Genomic DNA, 23,073 nt, shown 5'->3' with positions numbered 1-23,073 from the left:
GCAATTTCTTCATTAATAAACGTTTCTACAAAGACAGATTGAGAGATATTACTAGCTGTTACCTCAGGCATGGGATATGGAATTATTCCATTTTTGTGGGATAACAGCCCATGAGCTACTGCTAGTTTAAAAAATTCAGACAGTTATATGCTTGCGCTCAGCATTGGCTCATTGGCTCATTATAACGATAATAACTCATAATCAACAATTACTCTACTTTATGGCACACTGCACAAGAAAAATTACTGCTGTATCAAATCAAAAATCACTGCCAAATGATTCTGCCAATGAATTTTTTTAATGCTGTGATACTTGATGATACCATGGAGAATGGTGTGCATTTCTTTTCTCAATACTAGTTGAAAATTCACCTGTACAACCTCTCTGCAACCCAGAGTATTTTAACTCCGCTCCTCTCCACCTCATTGCAACTCCCTGCACATCAAAAACCTAGGAACAAATATGCTCTTTAAAGCATTTTCAAAATTTGTTACATAATTCAATATTTTAAAAATCAGTCAGTAAAATCCATCCGACTGCTGGAATCCCCCAGCCACGGGAGAAGGTGGTGGCTACTCCTTTGTATTCTGAGTGGGAATGAAATTGCTAAAGTTGCTATTAACTTGTAATGCAACAACTTGTATTGCAGTAATACTGCAGAGCAGTCTTCAAAGACACACTAAGTACAACTGAATTTCCTTTTTCTCACAGTGGTGTGAGTGAAGTAGTACTGGCATGATTGAGAACAAGGATGGTTGATAATGGAAATGACAGATCAGGAAGTGACACAAACTAATTATTGAGTGGATGAGGTGGCGGGAGCCCTCAATTGCATTTCTTTTATAGTCAGAGTGTTTTAGTGCTTTCATCTGGTTTGTTCAAGCAATTTTAAAATTGCTTTTAAATCACCTTTAAAACTATTTTGTTTTGTCAGCCACTTTGATCAAATGATCTTTTCTAAAGGAGAAGAAAATCATAATTTGCAGTCAATATAGCAATATAATATAACGCTGTGAGATAAATTGGATTAAAAAGCAATGCGATTTTATCCAAGCGGAATGTTGCACTGGATATCCGAAGATACTGGCAGTGACATAACTTAGATAATCGTGATTGAAAATAAAAAAATAGCTTCAGGTTTTTATGGTCTCATGTTTTGATTAATGATGTGGTTTGGTTCTGGAAATTGCCCTATAGGCTGGAAATTACTGTTGGTGATATTAACAGCTGAACTCTTCCTATGCTCACTAGTTGAGAGGAATGTAAAGAAACACGTTAAGCATTCATCCACTATTATCACCACCGGTAATTTCTAACCGCATATGATTTCAAAATTGTTTCTATCTGCACAATGCAGACAAGAATATTAAACTACAGAGAATCCTCAATATACATGAAACCTTTTATGTCACTAACCTGGGTAATGGAAGCAGCATGATGGAGAAAGCATGACAGGAAAATGTCACAGGATTGTGACATGATTAATGAACCATTAATGAATTGTGACACCCACAGTAAATACGCTATATAAAAGAATTTTAATGGTTTTTTTTTCGTTCATGGGATGTGGGTGTCACTGGCAAGACCAGCATTTATTGCCCATCCCTAACTGCCCTTGAGAAGGTGGTGGTGAGCCACCTTCTTGAACCGCTGCAGTCCATGTGGTGAAGGTTCTCCCACGGTGCTGTTAGGAAGGGAGTTCCAGGATTTTGACCCAGCGACGATGAAGGAACTGCGATATATTTCCAAGTTAGGATGGTGTGTGACTTGGAGGGGAACGTGCAGGTGGTATTGTTCCCATGTGCCTGCTGCCCTTGTCCTTCTAGGTGGTAGAGGTCGCGGTTTGGGAGATGCTGCCGAAGAAGCCTTGGCGAGTTGCCGCAGTGCATCCTGTGGATGGTACTGCAGCCACAGTGTGCCGGTGGTGAAGGGAGTGAATGTTTAGGGTGGTGGATGGGGTGCCAATCAAGCCGGCTGCTTTGTCCTGGATGGTGTTGAGCTTCTTGAGTGTTGTTGGAGCTGCACTCATCCAGGCAAGTGAAGAGTATTCCATCACACTCCTGACTTGTGCCTTGTAGATGGTAGAAAGGCTTTGGGGAGTCAGGAGGTGAGTCACTCGCTGCAGAATACCCAGCCTCTGACCTGCTCTTGTAGCCACAGTATTTATGTGGCTGGTCCAGTTAAGTTTCTGGTCAATGGTGACCTCCAGGATGTTGATGGTGGGGGATTCGGTGATGGTAATGCCATTGAATGTCAAGGGGAGGTGGTTAGACTCTCTCTTGTTGGAGATGGTCATTGCCTGGCACTTATCTGGCGCGAATGTTACTTGCCACTTATCAGCCCAAGCCTGGATGTTGTCCAGGTCTTGCTGCATGCGGGCACGGACTGCTTCATTATCTGAGGGGTTGCGAATGCAACTGAAAACTGTGCAATCATCAGCGAACATCCCCATTTCTGACCTTATGATGGAGGGAAGGTCATATTTAGATAGATATATAAATAAGAAAATGTAAGCTATCACCCATGCTCTCTGAACATTAAAAGATAACAAATGGGGGTGCAGAGCTCTGTGCATATGTGTCAGCACAGATCTCTAACTCTCCAGGTAGGCTGAATGTGACTTGCAACTATGGACAGTCCATAATATAACTCTGGTGTTGCTGGCTGCACTTTGAATTCTACAGTTCAGATTTTATAGCTGCAGTTTAAATTTTTATTGCAATGAGTCATCATTTTAGAAGCATGAAATGTACAGTGTAAATGTAACATTACCATTTTTCTTAATATACTGTGAATGCACTAAAATTTAACTGTCAATTGAAGGTACTTCAGATAATTACTGTATCATTATGCTGTTCCCTCAAGGTTTCTTAATATAACGTGGAACCAACTTCTTGTACTTAGGTGACTACATTCTTCATTAATGGTTCATTAATCATTTTTTCAGCATACAAAATGTTTCATTAGCTCAAACAAAATGTTTTTTTGATAGACAACTCTAATTATGCAGAAGCTATCTGAATATCTTTAGGTTCTGACTGCCTTTTTGTTTATTTTAAATATTTCAGCTTGTTGTTTCATAACTGTTTTCACATTTTGTCAAAGCTCCCTGATAAGTTTGTGTCCTTTGCAAAATGACAGAGATATGGAAACACTGGTGAATGTGACATTGCCAGCCTATGGGTTTCAGTGACACTCTGGGATTATGAACGTTGTCAAGTTATCTAAGAGACATGGTGACTTTGATGAATCACAAACAAAGGCAAATTAGAAGCAACATATTTATAATATTTCCTCGGAAATGATTTTTAAAAATTACTAAATTTCGTACTGCAGGACTTGTATTCCTGGGTGTATTGGATTGCCTGGGCACAGGGAATATAGGAAAATCAGGTGGTTTAAATGAGGAAATTCTATAATGAAATGGTTGCCCAAAAATATTAGATAAGTGCTAGTTTCAGAAATATATTTGTCCAAATTCATGAATAATGAATCCAACAGGAGGAAACCAAAATGCAATCTCCACTTTCTTTCACGGTGATATTCATGATGGGACAAAGGTACAATTTATGAAATATTTCTAATGGAAGATTATATACCCCAACGTTTTTGGTGAATTAAAATAACAATTTCAGTGCAAAATGATTTGAACAAGGCCCCTGAATAAATCTCTGGTAGTCCTGTGCACATACTCACTGCCATAAGTACATTGGACTCATTTCTGGATCTGGATGATTTCAAAGAAGCAAAATCTGGACGTAGCCGACAGATCCAGTATGATTCACTTTCCATTTCTCAATGGCATGGACATTCCCAGCATGAGTCCAACTTAGTTTAGAGCTCAGCGTGAATGTGGTATCAGATTTTATCCAAATCACCTTACAATACGGAAAATATTCAAGTTTCCCAGGCAGATCTATGGAATCCAGATCTTGTTCGACTGAAGGCTATTTAATGAAATGTGAGATCTGGCAGTTTAAACCAGTAGACATGGTCCATAGTATGAAAGTGCCCTAAGGTTTAACATTTAGCAATCTTGGCAGGACAGGTATAAAGATAGTGAGTGTGGAAATGGGATAATGCAGGGGAATGTGCACACTCCTGAAGATGGGTTAAGACTAATTGGGAGAGCCTGATGTTATCTCTGAGTGAAAATTTGGAAAATAAGGTTCAGTTTACCAGCACTGAAATTCCTCAGCTTTCTGAAGGCATGTTGATTTATTCTGTTTAAAAAACGCTAAGTCTTCTACCTACCTAAAATATTTCCAACGAGCGCCACCACAAAGATGATAATGTATCCAATAATAAAGACCCACTCGTACTGCTTGGGATATAGATACTCTCTCCATATGTACTGCAGAAATTCATCATCATAGTCTGTGACTGCTTCTACTTTGGGAGTCACATTATAGATGGGAGCAGTTAGACTAGACACATAGAAAGTACCATTGGAATATCCACTTGTATCTCTGGTATCGGAGAACATATCAGCAAAGCTCATCTCCAACAGTACAGAGTGTGTGAGAGAATTGCTTAAATAGCTATTCGTAGTCAGAACTCCACAAATCCTAAAAAAAGAAAGAACAATAGTAACAATTTCTACAATAAACACTTTTGGGACTAAAACCATCATGCTGGAATTCATTTCCAAGTACTGTAGATATTTTAGGCAATGTTTTATGATTTGAAATGTAGGAGATTCAGCCTTATTGCTTCTGCTGGAATGGGAATGTTGGATCTAGCATATCCTGTGCATATTGCATAACAGAATGCAATGATAATAACAACTTTATACCGAAAATGTTAGCCTATGAACTTTTGGGATCTCAGTATTCCCTATGTTAAGTGAAAATATTTACAGCTGACTTTGTGACAAAACAGCCTTTGATATTTCAAGCCTCTACTTTAAAATGATAAATGAAATCACTCAGTGGACTCGATCCGTCAGGCACAGTCTCACTAAGTGAACGAAATCTGTTACCAGAAATCTAACACTTGTACAACACAATATTCCGAGGGTTTGAAATGTTTGAAATGCTTCCGTTCACCAAGAAGATGGTTATAAATACTTTCATTTATATTTGCGAACTCTTGAGGTCTTAGAAGCTCACAAAGCTCATCTAGTCCAATATTTCCCAGAATGTAGATGACATTTTCTCTGAATTCTTCATACCTTAGGATATTAATATATTTAATCCAATAATATTTCTGTTCCGCGGTAAACACTAAATCCGCATCTACTACAGTTTTGACTACAAAATACTGACTAATCTAGTTATAATATGAATCTTCATTTACTGAGAGATATGTTGCTATTACTAACGGTGATGCTCATCTTTTTGCACTTTTATAAGTTATCTGATTAAATACAAACAACCACAGCAACATAGTTGAAAATCTGACTTAATTTAAACCTAAATTGTTGATGAAGGATAACCCCAAATATTAACTGAATTTCCTCTTTCATCATTTTCCAATTTCCAGCGTTCATGGCTTTGCCTTTCATGTCTAAAGTTCAATTAATTGTCACGACGGAATTCCAATCCTGCATAATACACAGAACAAATTCACTACCATTTCTTTGCTTCAGCTCTCAATTCAACTATGACTTGCACACTACCAGAATAATTCAATTTTCTTTGCACAGAACCTACTGAATCTGTCACTATTGAGCATCAACATGTATTCGATTTAAAAAAAGTCACTATTTTTCATTGTAGCCTATATGTGTGTATAAATATATTTATATATACCTAGATGATGTCTAGAAAAAGCTTTCTAGTACATGGAATTGAGACACAAAAACTCTAGGCAAGAAGGCACCTACACAAAGGTGTAACATTTCATATCTGAGCACACAGAAAACAATTACAATATATTACCATATGTGTGTAATATTGGCCAGAACGAAGATCAGATTTCAACCCAGAGGAGGTGGGTTGAACTATCATCTGTAATCTGGGGGAAAGAAAAGCACCTACCTCGTACAATGTGGGTAGAGGTGTGACATTAGAAATAAATGAAGATCAAACTGTCCAAATATTGTCCTCTTTGACAAAGCCATGTAGACAAAACTGTAGATAGTTGTCCTAAATATTTATTATTGGGATTGCAGTGCTGCCATCGCAGTTGCTTAGTGCCAACAGCAAGAAAGGCTGTTGTGCAGTACTTCTTTAGTACTTTGGGCAGGAGTCTTAGAAGACGAATTGTTGGTTATGTTACAGTTGTGACACCTAAAAATTCCTCTGAGGGTTGTGGTCCAATTGGTCATAGCCAATGTTGTGTTGAGGTGGTCTTCCTAGCTGCCTCTACACCAATTACTGTTTCAATTGTTTCATCATTTCTTGCATTCTTTGGCTTGAGATTTACATTCCTCTCACTCGTCACAAAACTTGCTTAATCTTTTATCATGTTGTTCTTCATCCATGCATATCATTCTTGGTGACCAGAAAACATTCTATTTCCTACAATATATGCATCATTATTCTCTGAAGTACTAAGGTGCTGAATAGTACGGCTACGTATCAGTATCTACTGAAGGATTGTTGAATATGCACAATTTCAAGTGCTCCATCTGGCTACACTTGCCAATGGCCACAATTTACATCTAGTATACTGAAGGCTTCGGCATTTGAACCTCAGTACACTTCCTCAATTGGCTCTGGTATAACATTACATTGTGATCCAACCTCCAGTTTGTAATTAGACTGCAATTACATACTTTGAGGTTAACTGTCCAGTCGTCACCAGCATGCATGGACTGCGTCAACCACAATTTGTACATCTAAGAGTCTTCTTCAATTCTGTGCACTTTTCTTGACCTAAGCTTGCTGACAGCTTGTACCTTACAAAGCCTATTAGTATACACGTTCACAAAGTGATTCATCCTTTCACACTTGCGATGCCCATCATGTGGAAAGAAGCATTTTCACCTTTCATGCTCCCTTTCAGAGTATTGGTCATCTTTCTGACTACTTGGCTGTGCTTTGCCTGTGTGCTTTCACTTTGTTCATTGTATACACAGCTTTGATCTTGGTAGTCGAGTTACCAATTGACTTAACTGTCTTACTAACCTATACAACACCACAATTATTCACAATATAGTAGGATTTTAATAAAAAGTTTAATGAATTTTGCCACCAGGATGCTAAGTGTCCAATACAAATATAATGTGATCCCCCCTCCTCCCAATGGACTTCCTATTTGAACAAGTTTGGTCACTTATGATGCTGGTCACAATGTTATCTTTGATAAGGCTATCACACAATGAACATTACTCTTAGGGCGTAGTTTTCTTTTTGAAGTCTATTTCAAATTGGTTAATCAACTCTCTGATGCATGAATTCTTATATTAAACATGAGTTTTTCATATGGTACATTTCTTAGTGCAAAATGTTCTTAAAATTTCTTTATCGATGCTTCAAGCTTTTGCATGTCCTCAAAGCAAATTCCAATGTCAACTGGCTCATTGCAATAATTTGCTGCATTGTACCTTTTGATTTGCTTCCGTTCCAGATTTGATTTCCATCTTCTCCAATGTACTGCAACATTCCCTTCTAGTTTCCTTGGCTCAGGTGGTTTTAACCCTTCCAATTTTCGAGCTTTCGATGTGTTTCTTTTGACACCATCTAAAGATTACACGTCTTCAGCAGTCATTAACGACTTTATTAAAAAGCTAGCGAACACATCCAGCTAGTCATGTAGTTGAAATATTTCAAAGCACTTCACAAAATGACAGTGCACTCTGAGTTGCACCAGAGCTGAGCAGTTTCCACATGAACCCAATCTAAGTTAGTGAAACTCACCACTTGGTGCCACCTGAAGTCCCAAGTGCCAATCAAAACTGGCAACTTTTTTTTAGATTTAGTCTGTTCCTAATGCTGACAGTTTAAAATTGTTCCTAGTAAGACTCTTTCAGATTGATGCAAATTCCGTAGAATTTTAATTTGATCAGTTCTAATATCTAAATTTTTGTTAGGAAATTAAATAAGGATTAAAAATCTCTTCTTATCAGGGAGTCCATGAAAGGTGGGGGTGGGGTATTTGACACTTCAAGGTCCTGGTGGCGATGAACGATTCTACTTTCATTTCTGTACCACAATTGATGCTTTCAATTTTTCTTTGTACAAGTTCCTATTGAATTTCGTAAAACTCCAATGTTTCAAAGTTTTAATCACATGGTCCATAATGTCCACTACTGGAGGATCCGTGTTGTTTAAAGCAGGATCCCAAAAGTCCTCGTTTTAGCCAGTGAAAATGGTTAGTTAACTGTTGGGCATTAAATTGCAATCATTATACCAGGAAACTGCACACAATTCCCTTTATTAAGCAACATTCCAGCAGAATCAATTTAAAGTTAACTGTAAGTAACGATTGCATTTTTGTGTGCGAAGTTAAAGACTTTTAAAAGTTGAAAACCTGTACATATATACGACAGATTTGCTGAATGCAATTACATTCCTGCCTAGAATGCAGAATTTTAATTCGGTTTAGAATCGTAGAAAGTCACAGAATACCCGGGGAAACATGCATCTGTTATTGAACTGTAATCGTACGATTGAAGCAAGACAGTTTTGTTTCTTGTATAAGTAATTAAATGTATTACCTGTTATAATGTTCATCCACTTTCTTCCACGAAGTGTTATCTGACACTGGAATATTACAGGATGCCCAAAATATTCCCGCAAGGAATAAATATGTTGTAAAGATCGTCAGTGCTGTCCTCAATTAAATAATAGCTTCTTGTATCTTGAGACGAGTCCAAATATTGTTTGGACTTGTAATCGGATTTTCAGTTTAAGAATGGATCACTGATCCATTTGAAGGCGGTTTAAAGTTTGGCTCCTGTATTATTGCTGAGAGGATGTGAAGGTTTCAACAGATGAGTTGGCGAGGCTGCAAAATCTCCGTTAACACATCACACCTTTGTCGCTCCCCAGTGGACTGAGTCGGGCAGATGTTCGGGAGACTGCACATCAGCACGTAGCCAGTAACGAGGTGTCATTCCTTCCCATCTTACTTTTTTTTTTGACGAGAGTGTAATTTGTTGAAAGTAGAAGCATGGTATAAATCAAACGCTGTGGTGCACGGTCTGCGGTGAAGAACGTTTGAAGGGAAAGTAGAGAGTGCGGAATTGCTCGATTATCCTAAAAGCGGGTGAACACACTTAATTTAGTTGGGTCAAAATGATTTTAAAAATATGATGTAAGTCCACTTTCAGCGAGCTCACTTACTTGACAATAAGGAACACGAACTCACCCTGTTCCTGTGTGTGTCTGTGGTTTTCTATCTGTTTCTGAATGTCTGAGATTTTCTCTGTTTCTGTGAATGGGAATCTCTGGTTTCAGGTGTGCCTGTGGTTCTCTCTCTGTCCTATGTCTTGTCTGTGATTCTCTGTTCTGTGTGAATCTGTAGTTTTCTCCCTGTAGTGTGTGTGATTTTTCTCTCCGTGCTGTGTATGTCTGTGGTTCTGTCTCTGTCCTGTATGTCTCTATAGTTCAGTTTGTCCTGTGTGTGTGTCTCCCTGTCCTTTGTGTGTTGTGGTTCTCTACCTATCCTGTCTGTGGTTCTTTCTGTGTCTGTGACTCTCTGAAGTGAGCCTAGAAATAACCTGTTGGGGTACAAATCTGGATTAAATGTATTGCAAGTGTTTCTGTGACTGCACTCACATAATTGCACTCCTGATATTCGGGGTTAGCATATTTTTTCTATTCAGTGCTAGCTTCTCCTTACTCGGGCAGGCTAATGGAACTTTCACCTGAGGTTAAAGGGCTCGAGCAGCCTTTTGCAATGCTGCATTCTTGCATGCAACATAAAAGGTTTGGAGCATCAAACTTTGTGTATAATGGAGGAATGATGATATAAAAACAGATAATGCAGCAACTGCAAAGCAGGTCCATCAGAATGTGTAAAAAGAAAGACAGGTTAATGTTTTGGGTGTATACTTTTCTTCAGAACTGAAGAAGGGTTCTGAAGAAGGATGTGTACATGAAATAGTAATGTGTCTTTTCTCCTTACGGATTCTGATTGTGTATTTCCAACATAGTTCATTTTTTATTTTAGCTTTTCAGCATTTGCAGTTATTTTCTTTTATCCTTAGTCTTACGGATGCTGCATTGTTGCTCATGCTGTGAGGGAAAGTAGGCATGTCCTCTTTGGTACTGAAGGGCACCCAACCACGAAAACATCTGGGTGCAGCAAACCTGGCAGGAGATAGTCGACACTAAAAGCTATCACCAACACTCAAAGGGCCTGTCTTCAAATGCACAAAGGATGGGAGATTTGAAGACACTGTCTGCTCTTTGCTAAGGAGTTGGACTAATCTGGTGATGTCCCAATCTTAGTGAACACTTCAGAGAGCTCCCAGTTGCGTCAAATTAAGGAGACTGTGTAAAAGTTCATAGTGCCAGTACCTCCATGGTGTGTATCTGTTTGAGGTATGTTTTTCTGTGGGTTTATGAAGGGTGGGTTTTGTAGAGAGGTTAACGACTTCCATGTCTGAGCACTGGCATTCTGTGGAGCCAAGGCTCCAGGCTATGAGCCACTGAAAGTGGGTTGTCCAGTAGTAAAAGAAAGCAACAAGAGGGAAAAAGGGAAATTGAACAAATTGAAAAAGGACAAAGTCTGTAGAAAGTGAAAGAGATGGAGAGATAAGGGAGCTTAAAAATGAGAGACATGTAGGAGAACAAAAGTAAGTAGAAAAATGAAGGAGACGAAAGGAAGAAAAGTTAAGTAGGACTAAGAAAGTTGAGAAAGAATGAAAAATAGAAACTTGGAAGATGAGGAAAGAAAAAGTAGGAAATAATTGATGCAAAGTAGAAAAAAGGGAAATGAGAAGAAAAGGTAAATATAAAATGAGAACAAGGAAGAAAGGAAAGAACAAGGGAAATAGAAAAGTGAGATGTGAGGAGGAGGAGAAAAATAGAAAAACAAGAATAATGTGATGGAGACAAAAAAAGTACATAGAAAAGTGGGAGATGAGAAGAGGCAAAGGTTAATAAAAAATAAAAGAGCATATGAAGAGTGAAGAGAGAAATAGAACTAAGATGAGGAAGAGGAAGTAGAAATAGAAAAATGAGTGAGAGGATAGAAAAGGAGAAAAATAAGAAGGAAAAGGAGTTGAGGCAAGAAAAGGTAAGAAGAAAATAAGAGTAACAAAGAGGAGAGAAATAGTGGAATGCAAAATGAGAGATCACAGGAGAGGGGTAATTAAAAATAAGAAAGATGAGAAGGACAGAAAAGTGAAATTGAAAAACAAGAAATAATGAGGAAAGAAATAGAATTAAGAGTGATAAGAAGGGGCGAGTGTTAAATCGAAGAAAGAGAGCAAATAGAGAAAAAGATGCATGGAAACAAAAGTTGCACAGGAGAAAGAAAGGGAAATAAAAGTGAGAGGTGACAAAGAGGAGAATTAAGACGAGGGGAAAGAAAGGAAAATAAGAAAGTGATAGAAGAGAAATAAAAGGAGATGAGAGGAATATTGAAAGAAAAAATGAGTTCAACAGAGGAAACATGAATGGAAAATGAAAGGGATGAGAAGTAGAGAAAAAGAGTAGAAAATGAATGATGGGGAAAGGAAAAGGTAAGAATGATGAACAAAGAGGAGAAAAAGAAAGGAAACAGATAAATGAAAGATGAGAGAATTTGCAGTGAGAAAAAGTAGAACAGAAAAAGGAGCTTTGGAGAGGAAATGGTATATAGGAAATGAAACGGATGTGAAAGAGGCAGCCTTTGATGCAGTTGACTACACCATCCTCCTCCATTGCCTCTCCTCCATTGTCCAGCTGGGTGGGATTGCACTCGCCTGGTTCCATTCCTATCTATCCAGTCGTAGCCAGAGAATCACCTTCAATGGCTTCTCTACCTGCTCCCTCACCATTATCTCTGGAGACCCCCAAAGATCTATCCTTCACCCCCACCTATTTCTCATCTACATGCTGTCCCTTGGCGACATCATCCGAAAACACAATGTCAGGTTTCACACACCGAACTCTACCTCACCACCACCTCTCTCTCCATTTTAAGGAGCGTCTTCAAGGTGGAGAGAATTGTAGAGAGGCGGAGAGGTTTAGGAGGGATTTCCAGAGCTTAGAGCCTAGGCAGCTGAAGGCACAGCCACCAGTGGTGGAGCAAAGAAAATTGGGGTGCGCAAGAGGCCCTAATTGGAGGAGCACAGAGATCACGAAGGGTTGGAGGAGGTTAGAGAGATAGGGAGGGGCGAGCCCATGGAGGGATTTGAACATAAGGATAAGAATTTTAAAATCAAGGTGTTGCCAGACCGAGAGCCAATGTAGGTCAGCAAGCACAGGGGTGGTGGATGAGCAGAACTTGGTGTGAGTTAGGATACAGGCAGCAGAGTTTTAGATGAGCTCAAGCTTACAGAGGGTGGCAGGTGAGAGGCCAGCCAGGAGAGCATTGGAATAGTGTAGTCTGGAGGTAATAAAAGCATGGATGAGAGTTTCAGCAGCAGATGGGATGAGACAGGAGTGGAGACAGGCAACGTTATGGTGGTGGAAGTTGGCGGTCTTGGTGATGGAGAGGATATGGGGTTGGAAGCTCAGCTAGGGGTCAAATAGGTTTAGCCTCAGAGAGATTATATGGAAAGGACCAGCTGAAGAGTAAAGATCGTAAATGAGGAGAGGATTAGGTGTAAATACAAAATCAGAGATGAGGAGTTAAGAAACAAAATTTAAAAATGAAGGGGGGAAAGGAAGTAAAAAAATGAGAGATGAGAGGAGGAAAATAATTAAGAAATCATCAGTGAGTAATTAAAAAAGAGAAGGAAAAGAACAAAAGATATAGAAAAATGAGAATGCTGAAAAGGAGAGATTATATGGAAAGCAGAAGCTAAAGAGCAAAGATTGGAATTGCAGAGAGGAAAAGGTGTAAGTACGAAAGGAGAGATGCAGAGTTAAATATGAGAAACATAATGGGCAGAACAGGTCAGTAAGAAATAAAATGCATGAGAAGCTAAAAGAGGAAATAGGAAAAGGTGAATATAATATAGATGAGAAGACAAAAAGAGAAATAGAACACCTGGAGAGATGAAAGGGAAAGAAAAAGGAGGAGGTGGGCAAAGGAAGGCAAAAAGAAAATGATAGTAATAAAGGGAATGAGACAAGGAATTTGAAAAAATGCGAGACAAGGAAAGGAAAAACTAAGAATAAATAGAAAGATCAAAATGAGAAAGAGAAAAATTAATGAGATGAGAAGGAAAGAATTTAAGGAGATGAAAGTAAAATAGAAAAAAAGAGTTCTGTCGAGGTAAACGTTAAAGAGAAAATGAGAGCGATTTGAAGTGATATTATAATAGAAAAATGAGACAGAAAAGGAAAAGATAAGTAAAAAGACCTTGCATTTATATAGAGCCTTTCACGACTTCAGGACACCTCAAAGCACTTTACAGCCAATTAAGTACTTTTGAAGTGTAGTCAATGTTGTAATATAGGAAATGCGCACAGCAAGGTCCCACAAACAGCAATGACCAGAAAAGTGAGGAAGAAAGAAGGCAAGTGGAAAAAACTGAAAAGGAGAAAGAAAGGACATATCGAAATGTAAGACATGAGACATGGAGGATTTGGGGGAAAGAATGGCTAAATTAAGAAATGGGCAAGATGAGGGAAGGAAAAGCTAAATAGGAAAGGAGCAGGATAAGGAGAGAAGCAGGGAAATAGAACAATAGGAAATAGAAAAATTGTTTTGCAGAGGAAAAGCTAAGAAGCAAATGAAAAGAATTAGGGGAGAGAAAAATGTAATAGAAAAATGAGAGATTGGATAGAGACTAAAACAGTAAGTAGAAAAATGAGAGCGATCAGGAGAGGATTAGATTGGTAGGAAACAGAAAATATGGAAAGGAGATGAGAAGAAAGAAAGGAAAATTAAAAATGGGAGGGATGAGTAGGAGGGAAAAACAAACAGAAAAAGAGGGAGATGAGGAGAGGGAAAACAAAATATAAAAACTAGAGCTGATCTTTTACAAAAAACATACCAAATATAACACTAACTTTTTGCATATTAGTGTTAATGGACAAACAGAATCCTGCAGATTAATTCTTCCCTGAGGTTAACGGAACAGACTGCTGCTGATTGGAGACAAAGAGCTGGGTGACACTTTCAGAATGAAGCCTGTATAGGGGGAGGGGATGCCATGTGACCCACGCACCTCCTGTAAGGCACTGAATTCAAAGGGACAGTGAACCCAAGGTCTTTTCCTCCTCCCATGTTCCCCCCGCCCTGTCCTCTCACCATTTTAGATGCTGACCTATTACAGATGTTAAAATGTGAGGACATTCTCCATATTACCCACTCCATAAATAAATCCAACAATGTGGGATTTTAAACATCTTTTGGTGTTTCATTTCATACTTCATATACAGGTTGCAGATTTACGAAATACTTCCCTGTAAAAATCTGTTTCATGTAACTATTAAAAAAATTATATTCACCTACTTCTTGTATGATGTTTTCATTTCAAGATTTCATCTCATCTACATATGTAAATAAGGAGCCTTGAGTGAGAGTGACTGAGTGATCTGATTGCTCCATGTAATATGAGATCAACAATGATGTCTCAGGGCTGTTTTCCCCTATTTTTCTGAGGGAGGTTTTCAACAAGTTGTCACTTTGGAAAGTGATGTCCATCTGGCTGTAGAGTTCTGCCCCCAGATCAGGTCCTAACTCAAGTCTCACACACGAGAGTCTTGAGCCACTTACTAGGGAGGAATAGCTGAGGTGGTTTCCTGTTACCTTCCTCATGGTTTTTATCTTCAGAGTATCTTCTTTTGGGTGGGTGGCAACCAGGTTTCAGCTTTCAAAATACATTATTGAGGACAATAAGCCCAACTCCTCTAAAATGATTGATGTCCCAGTCTTATTCTGTTTGCAGACAATCATTAAGGTTAATAGTGATGGAGACCTTTTGCTCACCTACCCACACTGATCACAAGATTCTTACAGGTGAGGAAGGCCATTCAGCCCATCTTAATCCATCCATCCAGAAAAAAACAGACTTCTCCCATTACTGGATCCAGTTGTTTCCTAAATGATTCCAGGGTTTTCATTTTCACCGCTCTGCCTGGAAGTCCATTCCAAGTGCTGATCATTCTCCTGATATCGGTCATAGTATCATAGTATATTACAGCACAGAAGGAGGCCATTCGGCCCATCATGCCAGTGCCAGCCCTTCGATGGAGCTATCGAATTAGTCCCACTCCCCTGCTCTTTCCCCAAAGCCCTGTACATTTTTTCCCTTCAAGTATTTATCCAATTCCCTTTTGAAAGTCATTATTGAATCTGCTTCCACCACCCTTTCAGGCAGTACATTCCGGATCATAACAACTCTGCGTAAAAAAATGTTTCCTCATGTCGCCTCTGGTTCTTTTGCCCATCACCTTAAATCTGTGTCCTCTGGTTACTGACCCTGATGCCACTGGAAACAATTTCTCCTTATTTACTCTATCAAAATCCTTCATGATTTTGAACACCTCTATCAAATCTCCTCTTAACCTTCTCTGCTCTAAGGAGAACAACCCCAGCTTCTCCAGACTCTCCACATAACTGAAGTCCCTCATCCCTGGTACCATTCCGGTAAACCTCTTCTGCATCCTCTCTAAGGCCTTGACATCCTGAAAAGTGTGGTGCCCAGAATTGAGCACAATACTCCAGCTGAGGCCTAACCAGTGTTTTATAAAGGTTTAGCAAAACTTCCTTGCTTTTCTACTCAAGCCTCTATTAATAAATCCCAGGATCCTATATGCTTTTTTAACAGCCTTCTCAACTTGTCCTGGCACCTTCAAAGATTTGTGTACATACACCCCCAGGTCTGTCTGTTCCTGTACCCTCTTTAAAATTGTACCATTTAGTTTATATTGCCTCTCCTCATTCTTCCTACCAAAATGTATCCCTTCACACTTCTTTGCGTTAAATTTCATCTACCATGTGTCTGCCCATTTCACCAGTCTGTCTATGTCCTTCTGAAGTCTGTTACTATCTTCCACATTATTTACTACATTTCCAAGTTTTGTCATCTGCAAACTTTGAAATTATACCCTCTATACCCAAATCCAGGTCATTAATTTATACATCAAAAATAGCAGTGGTCCTAATACTGACGCCTGGGGAACATCACTGTCCCTCCAGTCTGAAAAACAATCCTAAAGAGATAACTTTTGTTAGTTTGACTCCGTGCCCCTTGTCCCTACTCTCACAGTTTAATCTAAACTGTATTCCACAGAAGTTACTGTTTTGCATATCTCTATAAGATCATCTCTCAGATGCCTCTCTTCCAGGCTGAAAAGTCCAAGTTTCTGACTTAACGCTGTTCTCCCAGGTGAGTTGCACTATGCCACATGGTAACAATACATTGTAGCATCTTATTTGGCTGTCCATGTGGGTTTAGAATATGCTGTCATCACTGGTAGGATTACAGGCCCCTCTCAGTAATAAAGAATTTGCTCGCCTGATTGTTATTTGAAGCCATATATTAAATAGCAGCCTTATTACTCCATGTCTGTGATTGGGCAGTAATGAATGATGAGGCAGATCTCTCTAACCACCAGCTGAAACTAAAGAATCCTCGACAACCATTAAGGAAAGAAGCTCTGATTACTGGAGAAGCCTGGGTGTGGGTGTTGAGACCTAGGCCTTTCCCTCATTGTGGTGTCTTCTGAGGGTTGGAACCGGTGAGTCTAATTGTACTTCAATACCAGGATGAATCACAACCAATATCGGGAGGTTCAGTGAGGGAATTACTTTTCAGTTTTAAAGCACAATTATATGGCGCTGAAACCTTGTATAAATTTTACTACGGTATGACTACGCAAGAATCCAGTGCTCAGACTGCTCAATGAGCTGCCAAATCTCAGCTATGTACAGGACATTGCACATCAAGGGCTTGAAGTACACTAGCCAGGCAGACAAAAAGGAGTTTCATCTCTTACAGGGCTCCTCACCGACAGAACACACCTAATACTTAACACTCCGCAAGAGACTGGGAAAACTGGGACATAAACGTTGGAATTGTACAAGATGTGAAGTGAATGTGAAACAGTCTTAATAGTTCCAAGTAGGCACAGGTCCACAACATGAAACTGCTGTCGTTTGATACCACATTATCAATCTTTGCACCTAATGTCTGCTATCATTGACCTAGAAATGCGTGGTAGAGGGAGCTTTACTCTGTATCTAATCCGTGCTGTACCTGCCTTGGGAAGATTTGATGGGACAGTATAGAGGGAGCTTTACTTGGTATCTAACCCATGCTGTACCTGCCCTGGGAGTGTTTAATGGGACAGTGTAGAGGAAGCTTTACTCTGTATCTAACCCGTGTTGTACCTGCCTTGAGGGAGTTGATGGGACAGTGTAGAGGGAGTTTTACTCAGTATCTAACTCATGTTGTACCTGCCCTGGGAGAGTTTGATGGGACAGTGTAGAGGGAGCTTTACACTGTATCTAACCTGTATTGTACCTGCCCTGGGAGAGTTTGATGGGACAGTGTAGAGGAAGCTTTACTCTGTAGGGAATAAAGGAGTGGACAATTCAAGTTACCCCACTCTTGCACTCCTCCTGAATGCCAGGTACAGACTGGCATTGGTGGGTGCCTGGGAGAGGGTCAACTCCCTGACCTCCTGGTCCAGGGCAAACCGTGCACGGTGCTGGAGAGAGAAAAATTAGGAATGTGTCAGATTTTCCAGAACTGAATCCATACCAGGTGCACATTACAAATTATGAGTCCTTGCATATGATTGCAGTTAAATTAATAGCTTTTATTATTACATTTTCTGCCATATGCTGGAATGAATACAACATGCTGAATCTGGATTATCTGCAGATTGGGTAGAGCATCAAATAGTTTATATTCCTTGACACACACTGTGATCTTACTGTTTTGGCATCTTAACTGAGATTCTAACAGTCTTCAAAGGCTGTGACAACAATATGTAATTCATCTTGGACCAAATTCAACAAGTTTAAGGGTTGTTTACCAAAAGCTGCACTCGGCCTGTAAAGACCAGCAGCTGCAGCAATTAAAGAACTTCCACACGCTGGACAGAGGCAGTGCCTTGTTCGGGGGATGGGAGTGGGGGGGAAAGAGAGGGGGAGGGGGAGGAACAGGGAGAGAGGAGGCAGAGGGAGAGAAGGAGGGAAAGAGGGGGAGGGGAAGAGAGAGAGAGGAGGAAGAGAGAGAGAGAGAGGGATGGAGAAGAGAGAGATTGGGAAGGGGAAGAGAGAGAGACGGGGATCAGAGCGAGGGGAGGGGGAGGGAGAAGAGAGTGGGGAGGGGAAAGAGAGAAGGGAGGGGGAAGAGAGAGAGGGAGGGGAGACTCAGCCCCTCGAGCCTGTTCCGCCATTCAATTAGATCATGGCTGATCTGTATCTTAACTCCATCTACCCGCCTTGGTTCCGTAACCCTTAATACCCTTGCCTAACAAGAATCTATCAATCTCAGTTTTGGAATTTTCAATTGATCGAGCCTCAACAGCTTTTTGGAGGAGAGAGTTTCAGATTTCCACAACCCTTTGTGTGACAGAGTGCTTTCTAACATCACCCATGAATGGCCTAGCTCTAATTTTAAGGTTATGCCCCCTTGTTCTGGACTCTCCTACCAGAGGAAATAGTTTCTCTCTATCTACCCTATCAAATCCTTCAGTTATCTTAAACTCCTCAATTAGATTACCCCTTGATCTTCTATCTTCAAGGAAATACAAGTCTAGTCTATGCAACCAGTCCTCACAATTTAACCATTTTAGCCCCGGTACCATTCTGGTGAATCTGCACCCCCTCCAAGGCCAATATATCCTTCCTGGGATGCGGTGCCCAGAACTGAACACAGCACTCCACATGGGGTCTAACCAGAGCTCTGTACAGCTGTAACATAACTTCCACCCCTTTGTATTCCAGCCCTCTTGAGATAAAGACCAACATTCCAATGGCCTTTTAAATTATTTGTTGTACCTGTCCGCTAGCTTTTAGTTATTTCTATACTTGGACCCCCAAATCTCTCTGCTCATCCACAGTTCCTCATAGCTTCTCGCCATTTAGAAAATACTCTGATCTATCTTTCTTAGGTCCAAAGTTGATGACCTCACGCTTTTCGACATTGAGCTCCATCTGCCACAGTTTTGCCCACTCACTTAATCTATTAATGTCCCTTTGCAACTTTCTGCTCCCATCTATACTATGTACTGTGCCACCTAACTTAGTGTCATCAACAAACTTAGATATACTACTCTCTATTCCTTCATCCCAGTAATTTATAAATACAGTGAAAAGCTGTGGCTCTAGTACAGATCACTGGGGGACACCACTAGTCACATCCATTATCCCTACTCTTTGTCTCCTACCTCCTCACCAATTCCCTATCCAAGCCAATAGGTTGACTCCAATTCCATGCGCTTTCATTTTTGTTAACAGTCTCTTATGTGGAACCTTGTTGAATGCCTTCTGGAAGTCCATTTAAATAACATCCATAGACACTCCCCTTTCTACCCACATTAATTACCTCCTCAAAAAATTTAACTAGGTTCGTTAGATATGACTTACCTGTTACAAATCCATGCTGGCTCTCTCTGATCAGCTCATATTTGTCCAAATGCTCAGAAATTCTGTCCCTAATAACAGATTCTAGTAACTTCCCCACAACTGATGTGAGACTAGCAGGCCTATAATGTCCTAGTTTATCTTTCTTACCCTTCTTAAATAGTGGAGTGACATGGGCAATTTTCCAATCCAAAGAGAAAATTCCTGAATCGAGAGAGTTTTGGAAGATCATGATTAATGCATCAACAATTTCCTCACTTCTTTTAATATCCTGGGGTGGAAACTATCGGGTCCTCGCGATTTGTCAATCTTAAATAACATTAGTTTCTCCATCACCGTGTTTTTACTTGTATTGAATCTAGTTAGTTCCTCCCCTTGATTTATTTTTAGAATTCCTTGAATCTCTGGTATTTTATCCTCAACCTCTACTATGAAGACCACTACAAAGTAGCTACTTAGTAAATCTGCCATTTCCTGATTTCTAATTACAATATCACCTGCGTCTGTCATTAAAGGGCACACATTACTCTTAACCACCTTCTTTCTCTTAATATATTTGTAAAACCCTTTAGTGTTGTCTTTGATATCTCCCGCAAGCTTTTTCTTGTATTCCCTTTTTGCGGTCTTACCATTTTCTTTGTATCCCATTGCTGTTCTTTATATCTCTCCCAGTCCACGGGATCTTTACTGTTCTTGTCCTTCGAATAAGCCCTTTCTTTTAGTTTTATACTATCTCTCACTTTCCTTGTTGACCAAAGTTGTTTAATTACACAAGTAGAACCCTTGCCCTTTAGGAGTATGTACAGGTCTTGTATTCCATGTACTTTTTTGAACACCTCCCACTGTTCATCCATAGTTTTATCAATTAGTCGTTCTACCCAGTTTATTGTGGTCAATTCCTGCTTCATCCCTCCAATGTCAGCCATACCTAAATTTAAAACTTTGGTTCGTGACTCACCCTTCTCCCTCGCAAACCTAATATCAAATTCTATCATATTATGGTCACTCTTAGCTAGGTGTTCCCTTATCGTTAGATTATTGACAAATTCTGGCTTGTTGCTCATTATTAAATCTAAGATGGCCTGTTCCCTTGTTGGTTCAAGAACGTATTGTTCCAGAAAACTGTCCTGAATCTACTCAAAGAAATTCACTGCCTTTGGGACTCAAGCTGTTCTGCTTCTCCCAGTCCATGTAAAAATTAAAGTCTCCCATTATAACTACAGTACTCTGTTTTTACAACAAGCTTCTCTGATCTCTGCATTTATGCATCCGGCCACTGCTATCAGGAGGTCTATAAACAACTCCCATCAAAGTCTTGCATCCTTTTCTTTTCCTCAATTTTACCCATAGCTTTTCGACTGCCTGCTCACCCTTACTGATATCCCCTCTTTCTAATGCTTTAATAGTGGTTCCTTATCAATATTGCTACTCCTCCTTTTCCAATTGCCCTGTCCTTTCTAAGGCCTTATAACCTGGAATATTTATCTCCCAGTCTTGCCCAGTTTGTAGCCAGGGTTTCAGTGATGGCCATTACGTCATACCTTTTAGCTGAATATGCACTTCGAATTCACTTGTTTTATTTCTTATGCAACGTGCATTAGTGTATAGAACTTTTAATTTGGCAATAGACCCTTTCCTGCCTTTAAGCCCTGATGTTGTTTTTAACATGTTTTAACTTGTCACGTTCATTGTCTTTTTATCACTTAGAAACATAGAAAAATTTACGGCACAGAAGGAGGCCATTGCGCTCATCGTATCTGTGCCGGTCGGAAAAGAGCTACCCAGCCGAATCCCATTTCCAGCACTTCTGTTCTTGATATTTTGATCAGATATTTTGTTATTATTTCCTTTTTTTTATGTAAGTAGTTATGGAATTTGGAAGAGCAGTGAGAAGGGGGGTGAATTTCCTCGGCAGCAGAGCGGGAGAAATCCCGAGGAAATTCACCCACAGTGTCACCCAGGTTTCCAGCATACATGCCACCTTGTGTTGATTCCATGAAAATACAACATGCGAGTAGCTTCTATTGACTGTGTGCTTGGTGTTCTCAACTCCTAAGATTTATGTGCAACATTTGAAACCTATTTCAGTGCCAACAGCAAAGTTTGCCCTGCAGAAAAATGGGCATGGATGTGCATGTGTGAACGAGCTGAAAGGTTGCCTGAGTGATTTGCACTCTGACTCAGTGCAACTGTAGGAGGTTGAGAGAGGACTCTTTGCATCCTGGGGAGTATTTACAATAGCCAAATTCTGGGTATCCCTGTCTTGGCAATCTTCCTGAAGCCTAAAACTTTTTTCTGCATCAGCTCTCATGGCCTGTGGCTGTGGGAGACTGCATTCATTTGCTTAGCTACCTCCATCCAGGCATTTTGCACAGCTGTTCCTGATAGGAAAATAGCACCCCTCCTTTGGTACACTTCTTGGAGCAACACTTTGAGGAATAGGTTAGTTCTGCTCCTGTGATGTTTCCTCTCATTCTTCTGTTACTTAAATCCTCTTTTCCAGGTGTTCAAAAGAGCTTCCCTTTAAATGTAATCAGAGCCTTTTAAGAGCTTCTGGTTTGCAGCATATCTTGCTCGCCCATGAAGCATGCTCATTGCTTCTGTGCCAATAATCGCAGGGAGTATGCACAAATTGTTATAATGAGCTGACCTCACAAAAACACATGTGGTTTCCTGGAAAATTATGCATTGTGCTTGTGATTCAATCTGATCCCATGAGAGAGGATTGGATAATCACCTTTTAATGTCAAAAAGCCTAAGGAACGAGCTACATTTATTCAAAGATTGGAACAGTATAGAAACACTTCTAGGTTACTTGAAAAGGGTGAGGTGATTTCACTAATATATGTAGTTGGGAGGGAAGGGAGGAAGCAGAAACTATTCTCTGTTCACTTAACAGAGAGGTAGGAGAACAAAAGACATATATGAAAAGATCTAAGGAGCATTTTGTGGTACACAGAAATATAATTTTTGAGTGAAATTTAAGAAGGGGGATTGTTTAGACAATTTTATTACAGTCCTTTATTGTTTAGCATTATGAGTATGGAGCACTACACAGTGTGCCTGCATTGTTACTAGCGTACAAGATGAAAGTTTCTGCTTGACCCAGTACTCACTTGACAAAACACTGCAACAGACAAGACCAAGCGAAGCTGTTAAAAAAACAATAGGTGGGATTTAGAAATCTGCTAAATGGAAAACATGCTGAAGACATAAGGAAAACCTCAGCAGCCTAATAAGTATCCCAGCCAAATTATGTTATGAAGCAAAGCCACATTTGAGCGAGAAGTTTAAAAAAGCCTGCATAGGCTGTTCACATTCAACCCAGATGTTAGAGATATGTGCCCTGCTAGAAACAACAAGCATCACACACATTTCAGAGAAGGGGCATTTCCAGGCAGTCCACAGAAACAGAAAACAGTTGCCAATATTGAAGAGAATGAAAATAATAATGTATATTTCTGGCTGAAACACAACAAAAAGACAGAATCCCTGGACAGTGAGGGTGCTCCTTAATAATATTTCAATTACATAGAA

The 23,073-nt window shown here is 39.8% G+C and overlaps 2 protein-coding genes across 2 annotated transcripts in view; one reads left to right on the top strand and one right to left on the bottom strand.

Annotated features, from left to right (window-relative positions):
* Positions 1-20,462, bottom strand: part of LOC137342766 (orexin receptor type 2-like) — a 40,240-nt gene extending 19,778 nt beyond the window's left edge. The window contains exons 1-3 of the mRNA XM_068006944.1: positions 20,166-20,462; positions 6,991-7,073; positions 4,255-4,568 (exon numbers count right to left, since the gene is read on the bottom strand). Coding sequence (XP_067863045.1) covers positions 4,255-4,568; positions 6,991-7,073; positions 20,166-20,462 — 694 coding nt within the window. The remainder of the gene's footprint in view (positions 1-4,254; positions 4,569-6,990; positions 7,074-20,165) is intronic.
* Positions 1-23,073, top strand: part of LOC137342605 (polyadenylate-binding protein 4-like) — a 378,766-nt gene that overhangs the window by 222,752 nt on the left and 132,941 nt on the right. The gene's annotated exons all lie outside the window — the stretch shown is intronic.

This window comes from Heptranchias perlo, chromosome 26, assembly GCF_035084215.1.
Source record: "Heptranchias perlo isolate sHepPer1 chromosome 26, sHepPer1.hap1, whole genome shotgun sequence".
NCBI lineage: Eukaryota > Metazoa > Chordata > Chondrichthyes > Hexanchiformes > Hexanchidae > Heptranchias > Heptranchias perlo.
The sequence above is the reverse complement of the archived record's forward strand: the minus strand, read 5'-3'. Positions and strand labels throughout refer to the sequence as shown.